Source organism: Zea mays, chromosome 7 (genome assembly GCF_902167145.1).
Source record: "Zea mays cultivar B73 chromosome 7, Zm-B73-REFERENCE-NAM-5.0, whole genome shotgun sequence".
In the NCBI taxonomy this organism is placed as follows: Eukaryota; Viridiplantae; Streptophyta; class Magnoliopsida; order Poales; family Poaceae; genus Zea; species Zea mays.
The window spans coordinates 153,737,514-153,747,916 of NC_050102.1; the positions used below are offsets into that span (position 1 = coordinate 153,737,514).

The window sequence follows — 10,403 nt, forward strand, 5'->3', positions numbered from 1 at the left end:
GGTGCGCAACGATCGGATCGGATCCATGCGCTGATGCGCACACGACAAGCTGCTGTCTGTACCCTGGCCACGATGCCCGCGCTCCGAGAACGTCTGATGCGATGCGAGACGGAACGGAAGGGGAGCCATAGCTAAACTCACCATCGCAATGCTCTACCGCTAACTACCGTTTATTACACCTACACCCAACGGGCGATCACCACAGGCGGCTCGGAGCTTTCAGCGATCCACAAGATTGGCAAACCAGGGTGTGAATAGAATGAATAAAATATGGCACAGCAGGTTTAAGTTAGCCAGCAGCTGCTGTACACGGGGGGTGCTACAAATGAATTAATATGTATATTAAATAAACAAAACAAAATAAAACAAAAAAACAAATCCGGAGCGGTGGTTAGATGATCTGCAACAGAACGGGGTCAGGGCGTCTACCCTACAAGCTCATCGAACTCTGCTAAACCCTACGAGTGTACTTCCAGCGCGGTGGCACGGCGAAGCCGCAGTCCGAACACCTTAGAGGAAGCTCAAAGCGACATCGTCTCGGGCTTCTCGGCAGCGGACACAAGGCTCCAGCTCGATTCGTCCCGCATCACCTCTGTACAGTGTGCATTGGCATGGGAAAAAAAATTCTGCGGTTATTGAAACAGCTTCTGATAAACCTGGTAGCCTGGCCTCTTCCCTGTGTGTTGGGCGCTGACATGCATGGGATTGGGAGCGTTCCATGAATCTTGGGTTCATGATAACAGCATCTGAACTAAGAGATCATCTGCGGCTTCTCAGATGCACAAGGGCATCTGCTCTTCACTCGGTCCCTTCAGGCGGGGTCTCCCAACTACCAGGATGTGTCTGGCGATTACCTAATTTCACAACTGCGCTTCCCAATTACGGTCTGAGGAGAATGCCTGTTCATCCCGATCAAAGAAATGCAGCACCCCCATGTCACAACCTGTTAACTCCACCAAGTACCACAGGCCTCTACATCAGAGAGAGCTTGGAACCCAAAAAACTGAGGCACCTGGCGAGCAAGGTGCATCAGCTGCCACTAGGGGTTGGTTGTGCCACTGTGCCGTAGAAACGCTGCCACTGGCGTTAGTCCCCCTTCTTTCCACCGACAAATGCTCATGTCCTCATGTGGAACTAGGAAACGCTGCCGCTCTCCTGCGCAACCCGGGCTTTCTCTTCTTCGGCGCGAAGATGGAGCTCCCTGTACGTATTTGCAGATGCAGAGGTGAAGTTCTCCATCGCTTCGAAAATATTCCTCAGACCTGTCTGCAGACTACCACCGGCTTCAGCGCCAGGGCCTCGCTCATGTAACGCTTGTGCAGACAAGGACACGCTGCCCTGGTTCGAAATGAGCACAAGCTTCTTGTTCTGTGCCTCCAGAGCCTTGCGCATCGATTGCTCGTCTCTTTCCATCACCCTAAGATCTCTGTCCATGCCTTTGTTCGCCATCAGACCCTGCCTTTGCTCCGACCTGTGCCTCTCCCAGAGGTTCAGGACGTTGGACGCAAAGGCCTGCATTGCCTCGACCACTTCTTTCTCAGATACCCTGTCCACACTGGCAGCCCAGTTATTGCATATGACGAATATCGGTGGCCCTCCTAACCTTCCAGGAGAAAATGGAGGCGCCCCGTCCTCGGTTTCCTCGGGTACATAGATGACACCATTTGTCAGCCACTTATTTAAAGTTTTGACATAATTCTTTTGAGCGCTAACCCATGCAGCAAAACAAGCAATCCAATCCAATAGCTGAAGCTCTAACCGCTTGATCAAGTCCATATGATCATCACCGAACTTTGCAGTGTCTATCATGGAGTCTATGTATCTAGCTTGGGATATGGCATGCAATTGTATCTGATGGCATTCTAGCATAACGCTCCACATCCTCATCAACCTGAAATATATTGTTTTTTTAGTCTCAAGAGATGAACTATGGCAAATATACCAACATACAAATAATAAAGTAACTCCAGACAAAAATAAGATTCACAGATACCAACTTATACATCTAAGAATACAACTCATTGTAAATACAATTTTGAATCTCAAGGAACGCATGTACAAACTCCACCATGTTTTATACTCCCCCGGTTCCAAAATATTGGTCGTTTTAGGTCTTGATTTTTCTGTCTATGTTCAAATCAATGGTGATGAATCTAGACATATATATATATATATATATATATATATATATATATATATATATATATATATATATATATATATATATATATATATAACAAATACATTAATTATTGTATGAATCAGCTAAAAGGATAAAACGAATTTTATTTTGGGATGGAGGGAGTTCATTTTTTGTGTCAAGAACACCAATGGCTACTTCCGGTAAGTTCTCCTAACTTTATTCATGATGTTACACCTATATATCACTCTATCAGTACCAACACAGATTATCCATCTATTGAGGCATGTATCATGACAAATATGTTGTTCCTGTTTTGTTAGATATTATGTGGGCTTGTGTCTCACTTCTAAGACAACCATTACTGCTTTAGGACAGTGAGGACCTTTTGAGTAATTCATTTCCATACTAAGAAATGCAGAAGGAACCCCATTACATGCCAATAAATCAGTGCACAGATAAAGGAAGTATTGAAATAACATAGTACTTTATGGGCTAAAATAAGAAGGTTAGAGATGATTTTAGATAAGAACTGCATACCCTTGAATGAGCTCACATGTTTGTGGCCACAACTCTTCATCCCTCAACTTACTAATCTTTTCTGAAATAGTGTTTACAACCTGGATGGCTATGCTAATCTTAGTTGATAGTTTCCTGATGTAAAGCTCAGTGGCCTCAAGCTTATGAGCTTCTGCACCTTTCTCATCTAACATTTTCAGCTCCTCACGTTTTCTGTCATACAGTACCCGCATCCTCTCCTCTGTCTGTCGGGCACAAAAGAAATCATATCAGTTTACACGGTACAAAACAGAATTAGCACATCCTCTCCTATGTGTGCAAGTCCCAAAAGGAGTTATGTCAATTCACACAGTACCAAAAAAAAAACAATGGAACTGGAAATCCATGGCCGCTTTTACTAGGCTTGACAAAACTGTTTAAAAACATGGACTCATAAGTAGGTTGGCAAAGTAAAAGCATTGCGGTGTCAAAGTGAAGCCTTGCGAACAAAAAGGCTGATTGTAGAAGACATAAAGCCATGCAAAAGAGAGCACAAAACCATAGACACAATAATTTCTTGAATAGAACATTTCTCAAAAAAGTAAAAAGGGAGAAAATGCAAGGACATTAGAAGCACAATTAATTTCTTACTGACACATGAATAGGCACTCCAAAGTAGGAATTGGTGCAGGCACATTCATAATCATAACCTATACTAACTACTTGATCTGTAATTAACGTCTTGAAGTTAAAATTAAACAGAAGCTAAAAACTCTATATACAAATGGCAACTCCAAAAATTATAAATAGAACAAAGTCTCACATACGAGATTTTGACTGTGCACTCTCAATTAAGATCTACAAGCATGTAGGTGCAAGCAGATAGAATCATATGCTCGAAAGAGACCCCACATACCACAACATTCCCAACAAATCCAAAGATATAAAGCATATTCTATACCTTAACTTCCTCAAGAAGCTTCTTCTCCCACATGTACAACTTCTGTAGCGTAGAGGAGAGGTTGCCGGATCCCATCGCCTTGTCCTCTTCAAAACGCAGAAACTCCTCCTCCATTGTCGGTATACCACAGACCATCATTGCAGAGACTAAATGATCGATTGTGTCAGATTAGAGTTCATACAGATAACTGCACAGTAAGGCTGAGAATTCTTATTGCAAATGTGAAATAAGCTTTACCAACCTTTGAAACCTGAACTCTTCTGGTAGTAAGGCATCTTTCCGACCTCAAGCATCTTGGATACCTCACTAGCTGATTGTGAGGCACGCTCAAATTGAGTCCTGATCTCCACCACCACCTCAGTGTCATCGATGTATATCTTGTCCGATCCTGTGGGTGGCAGACCGGCAACATGCTGCTGTGGCTCTGAGTGTTGAACTTGCTCTCCGACAACACTCTTCTCTACTACATGCACGTCATGCTCCAAGCTGCTCCCACTACTGCTGGCCTCAGATGACTTGGACTTGCGGGGCAGTTCATCTCTCGTACTGCTCCTACCATCTTCCTTTGTCGCCTTCCCGTTTCCCATGTAACCCTTCATTGGGTGCTTCTCATCACCATAAGCTTCCTTGACTACCTCCATGTCTTCATCCTCCAAGTCCGGAATCCCCTCCTCCTCGCGCACATCCTTTGAACTCCTGCTGGGAGAGTATGGAGCTGCTGTAGCAGTTGGTTGCTCGTAGTAGCTATCATAAGTTTCAAACGGGTTCAGGAAGTCCCAGGTGGACACCCTGGGAGGAGATGGAGGCGGTGGTGCTGCGGCTGGCTCGCGGGAGGAGGAGGGGATGTCTGCTGGTGGTGCAGGAGCAGAACCACCTCCATAGTAACCACCATAGGCATACTGATTATATGAGCTCGAGCTCTGTGGTGGGTAGGAGTACCCACCACCATAGCCGCGCGGGGGTGGCTGCAGCTCGTCATTGCCGGAATAGTAGTGGACCCTGGCGTTAGTGGCCTGCAGGCGTTGCTCGTGCGAGATTGACGGTGGAGGTGGCTGGCTGCGCGCGTAGTTGATGTTAAAGAAGCTCTGCCCATATCCACCCATGCCACCGTAGCCTTGGTCATAGCCGCCAGCGCCGCCGCCACTGCCCATGCCACCATAGCTCTGGTCATTGTAGCCGGCACCGCCGCCGCTGCCACCACCACCCATGCCCCCATAGCTTTGCCCGTAACCACCGCCGCCGCCGCTGCTCATGCCAATACCGCCATAATCGGGACCAGGACCCGGCCCAGGCCCATTGGCGTACCCGTAGCCGTATCCAGGACCATACGGCGGCGGAGCATACCCGGAGGAATAGGGTGGTCCCATCTGCGGCGGCGGAGGACCAGGCGCCCCGGCTGAGTGGACGACATCCGGGCGGCGGCGAGCCGGGTCGGGCTCTTCGTCGGAGTGGAACTTGATGTGTCCGTCATCGGAATCGGAGTCGTCGTCGGAGAACTGGATATGGCCGTCGTTGGGGGCGATGCGGACCTGCTTGGCGGCGGAGGAGGAGGACGCGATTGCGGGCGGCGGCGGCGACGCGGCGGGGAGGCCGTCGCCCTTCCGCTGCAGCGGGAGGCGGAGCGCGGGCTCGGGCGGCGGCGGCGGCAGCGACTGGACGCCGCGGAGGAAGTCGTGCAGCAGGGCGCCGACGGCGCGCAGCGACTCGGCGTAGGCGTGGTGCGCGTCGGCGAGCATGTAGCGCTGGCGGATGGCCAGCGCCAGGAGCTCGGAGCGCGCCCGGCAGTGCTGCACGGCGTACTCCTCCTCCGTCTTGGACTGGCCGCACCCCATGGCAACCGCCCGCAAGAACCGCCTTTTATTCCTGCCTCACAAAGGAGGAGAGCCCAGTCACAGCGGCGGCGGCGGCAAACGCATGGCGGCGGGTGGTGCGAATCTAAGGGGAGAGCGGCGGGCGGGTGCGGAGGGGAGCAGATCTGGGTGGCGGCTACCTACAGCGGGGGATGGTGGAAGGGACGGGGGCTCGGCCGAGAATCTTCGCCTTTTGGCGTGGGTGCCAGCGGAGAGCGGCTCGTCGCGGTGCGCGCGGCGCAGGTCCTCCTTCTCTTTCTCTGGCCGCGGTGACAGCCTGCGCGCATGCTCCTCCGCGCCCCTCCCCCTCCCGCGGCGGTGGGGGCGTGGGGCTCTTCCGTCGGGCGCGGGGAAAGGCGGGCGGTGGCAACGAGCGAAGCGCTGCGCCGCGAGCGAGTGTTGTGTGCTGTGTTGGGGGGCTCTAGAGTATAGACTGGCTGTGGGCGTTGGTTATGGAGCACGAGGCATCGAGGCGCGTCTGCGCTGCTGCCCTTTTGGTGCGGTGGTTTTACCGGGAAAAAAGGGCTGGGAATCATCTAACGGACGGGGCGGCGGGGGCGGACGAACGAACGGAGACGGAGACGGAGGATCGCGGGGGTGGGGTGGGGCAGCCCAGGGGAGACATCCGTACATTGACGCCTGTCGCCGGCGTGGACGCCTGGATTCTACCCTGCTGCGCGGCCTCTGGGTTGCCGCTGCCAGCCACACGCTGGTGGGGTGCGGCGTGCGGGTGCCGTGCCGCCCCTGCGATGTTTGGTTTCGTGCAGGGTCTGAAGTTTAATCTTTTTATCATGTTTGGTTCAGATACTAAAAATATTTAGAATGTATTAAATATTAAATGACTTATAAAAAGACTAAAATATTCCTTATCGTTCTCTCCTAAAACAAAGGAGAGACCAAAAGATAGAATTAATATTATTTAGTTCCCACCGTTTCCTTTTTCTCTTTTGTGATCTGAGTCACGCGTCTTGTTTTTGTCACGTACGTTGCTGCCATTTTATAACGGTGGCGGCGGCGGCTGGCGTGGAATTTTCTTGTGGGGGCTGGGCGGTCGACGACATCTGATGAGACCTGGTATGAATGGCTGTGTGTGTGGTTTGCTGCAAGCTAAGCAGCTGATCATCATTGACCAGGCGGTGTTTGGTGTGAAGTTTGATGAGTCCAGCCAGGTGCCACCAGCGCCAGGCCAGCCGCCAGTGCCACTGCTGGATTTCGGACCCGGCGGCGGTCGTTTTCCGCTTGTGCGTGCGTGCGATGCGATGCGATGCACCGACGATAATGCTTGATCTTGATAACAAACTATATATGCTGACAAGTCGTTCACGCGACTCGATTGAACTAACAGAGAAGGGAACAATAATTGTTGCATGCAAAAGGCCGGCAGCTAGAGCAAGTACCACCCTGCATGCCACGTTGTGGTGCTGTGGGCTGAAGCAGTGCACCCGCTTTTCTGGTCCCTCGTGAAAAGGCCGTTTTTCCACGACTAGGGATCCGGCAGACGGCAGTACGTAGATAGTCCTCCCTCACTTCACTTTGCTCGGCACTCGGCAGCGCGCGTCGGCAACGGTCTGTTACATCACGCAGGACGGCAGGAGCCCCCACTCGGAGCCGGCGATGCTGGGCGAGCCCTCGGCAAGAGGCTAGGGAGGCTTGGGTTGGGTCGCGCCACCGTCACCCGGCTGGTCGTCGTCCTGGTGCATGGCGCGCATGGCTGCGTGCATGCATGCAGATGCAGATGCAGGCGCAGCGAAACGCCCAGGTCGATATCTGCAGTGCCTGCTGCTTGAGTTTTTTACCTGGCCAGCCGGCCGCCCCCGCCAGTAAAAAAGTCAAAACCGGGGTGGCTGCTCGTCGACCGGCCGCGGCCGGTACAGTGTTCCTACAGCTACAGCCAGGTGGAAGAGGACGAGGCGCGGGCGGAGCAGGGGAGGGGAGCGCCCAGGCTGCACAGCCAGTGCTGCAATCATAGCTAGCCATGCAGCAGCCAGAGCAACGGCCACAGACAGACACTGCGGACTCGACTTGACTGGAGGAGGTCCCGGTGGCCGCTGGACTGAAATGAAAGAGGAGCTAGCTAGCTAGCCGTTTCACATTCACTGGAAAGTGACTGCTGGCGCGCGGCGCGGGTGACTCCCCGCCCATCGGCCGGGCCGGGGAAGGGAAGGCAGCGGAGCGGGTTAATGAGGCGCACCAACCGCGGCCGCCGCCGGGGCCGGGGCCCTTCGGCCACGAGGCGGCAGTCAATAACTGGTACTACGAGCAGTGAGTGTGCCAGCCATGGCAGGTTTCGCATTGCTCGCCGCGCGTGTGCCGCCGCGCCCGGAATGGCTGGTTCTTCGTCGTCTTCGTCTCCGCAGCAGGCACTACTCCTCCACGCGCGCGCCGCGGTGAGCGCTACCACAGTACCACCTCCTCCCGTGCTGTACTGACTACTGAGAATGTCACCCACGTACGAGTACGTTTGCCCACAACCACAACTTGTCAACTTTGCCCGGGCCCAGGTCTACCTCTCTGTGCCCTGACGGCCGGGAACCCGGGACGTATATGTGTAGGTAGATGTACTGTACCAGTATGTATAGCTAATGAGCGCTGGGTGTGTTTTGCCGAGTTCTTTTGTGCCCAACGTTACATTATTGTCGATCGCGGCGCCCGTCGACCGGCGAGGATGGGCCGGACTGCTGCCGACTGCTACTATAGGATGTACAGGCGTGTGCATGGTACCGAGGCAGGCACACTCGGCCGGGCCGGGGGCTGGCCAGGCATATGCGTGAACCCCTGGCCATACGGCCATGCAGCGCAGGCGCAGCCCACACGCGCGCCCGTGCCGACTGCCTGCACACACAGCCGCAGTACACACATCTAGAGCTTGCTTGGCCGATAGCACAAGCAGCTACGTTTGTACCATAGCTACAGTTGCGCGTACGTTGCTCTATTATACGCACTGCACGTACGCAGAACGTTTATAGGTACATCACACGACTACGTATTTGTTAGATAGTTCTGCATTTTTAAGATTAACCTAATTTCTAAAGCAATCACTATATACACAATAGATAAACGATACATAACAAATAAAAGCATGCCCAGATAGCATATATATTAAATCTACCTTAAACGCATATATAGCAGAAACAAGAGCGATGAACTTATTGTCGTTATTCAAAGCATAGATTGTATCAGGCCACCAACTCGACGAGAAGTCGTGTGATCGCTACCAAAAACCCTAATTCGCTCACTCCATAGATGTTATTCAGTGGAGCAAGATTTCGGAGACACTGCTCCCTCAGTCGTTGTCGTTGTGCCGACATCAGGTATAAAGGAGCCTAAGTTTGCATAGCACCGAGTACTTTCTTGTCTAAAACCCTAGCCCACAGTAAATTGATTGTTTCTCGTGCCTTTCTAGGAGAACACCCTCTATTACATGGAAGAATTAGGGTTGGAACAACTTTAGTTTGGTGAAACCAAACACCCCTTTAGACCATATTCGTTTCATCTCAAAATCATAGGATTAAGGGGAATAGAAAGGGATTGAGGAGTATTTTGACTTATAGCTAGGGGATTTGATCCCTCACTCCCTCTCTATCTTCATGGATCTACACAAAATGAACAGGGCCTTAGTCAACTTCCATGGCTTAACGAAGAAGGGAGATAAAGCATATATAAGAGGGAGTTAGTTTGTTCTGCGAGCGTAACGAGATATCCAGCCTGCTTTTGGGTGGTCAAGGCCGGGGGGTCGCATGGATGGAATCATTGAGGGAGCAGGTGACTCCTACCACAAACATTCTTTTTACATTCCCGCTGCATCACGTGACTACGAATCATTCGGGCCCAGTAAATTATTAAAGCTAGCATTCCTTTCCACAAAGAAAAAACAAAACACTGTACGGGTATATGAGTCCACGATCATGTGCCACGTGTACAGTTTAATTTGGCAACTCTATTATTATATTTACTATTGCCGTCGGGATACGATACCACAACACCAAAGATAACAGAGAATTAGAAAAAAGATGATCATATGTCTAGAATAGTTGGAATAGAGCGCTGACACGGCGGTATGCACACGTACGGTGTAGAGAGTTTCATGCCATCTCAGCGTAATACCCCACGCTGTCTATATGATGTCTTAATTCTGAATTAAACCACGTCATAAAATGATAAATATATTCAACACAGAGTAAACAATACTCCCTCCGTCTCACAAAGGATGTCGTTTGACTTTCTTGAGGCCAACTTTGATCAGTTTGTCTTATTCAAAATAATTGTGAAAATATAGAAAACTTTAGTTTATTGTTAAAGTAAATGGTATGATAAACTAAACCGTAATGAACATAAATGATAATTATGATTTTTTTGAATAAAATGAGCAGGTCAAACCTAATCTTAAAAAAGTCAAACGACATTCTTTTAGAGACAGAGGGAGTAACAAATCTATTTTACTAGATAATAGTAAGTAATGCTTATGTCATTTCAAGAGCCGCGACTTTTATTTTGTTGGTTTTTTTCCATCCAATGCCGTTTAAGAAAATCAGATTTAATTAAAAAACAAACTAAGTTTTCTTTGACAATATTACTTCAAATCAAAACTACAAAACTCTATAACTTCTAAGATCTACAAAAATTATTTTTCTTGTTTGATCATTTTCTCATCTAACATGGTGGTTCTAACATTATTCATAACTTTTATACATCTCTCTTGTAGTTTCATAAACTACAAGAGATAGTTTTGTGACCAAATTTATTTTTTTACTTTGTTATATGAAGAAATGATCAAAATAAAAAATGTACGTCTTGATGAGTTATACAACTTTATAGTTAATTTTTTGCATTTAAATTAATTTATTGCTTTAAAATGTGATTTGAAAATTGTCTTTGCTTACTGTAAAAATAAAACACTCGACAAAAAAAAATTGGTGAGTGCCAAAAATAAAACACTTGTAAAAAGAGTTTCGAA

At 49.5% G+C, this 10,403-nt stretch overlaps 1 protein-coding gene across 2 annotated transcripts; it reads right to left on the minus strand.

Annotated features, from left to right (window-relative positions):
- Positions 1–235: 235 nt before the first annotated feature.
- LOC103633153 (protein ALTERED PHOSPHATE STARVATION RESPONSE 1) lies at positions 236–5,953 on the minus strand. 2 transcript variants are annotated; one of them, XM_023300664.2, is made up of 5 exons: positions 5,594–5,924; positions 3,841–5,462; positions 3,600–3,745; positions 2,681–2,904; positions 236–1,891 (listed from the first exon to the last, which is right to left on the minus strand). In XM_023300664.2, the coding sequence occupies exons 1-5, from the start codon at positions 5,734–5,736 to the stop codon at positions 1,135–1,137; spliced, it is 2,892 nt and encodes a 963-aa protein (XP_023156432.1). In that variant the 5' UTR covers positions 5,737–5,924; the 3' UTR covers positions 236–1,134. The 2 variants fall into 2 exon arrangements, with proteins under 2 accessions (XP_023156432.1, XP_008653055.1); XM_008654833.3 differs by having other exon boundaries at positions 3,841–5,953.
- Positions 5,954–10,403: the final 4,450 nt, after the last annotated feature.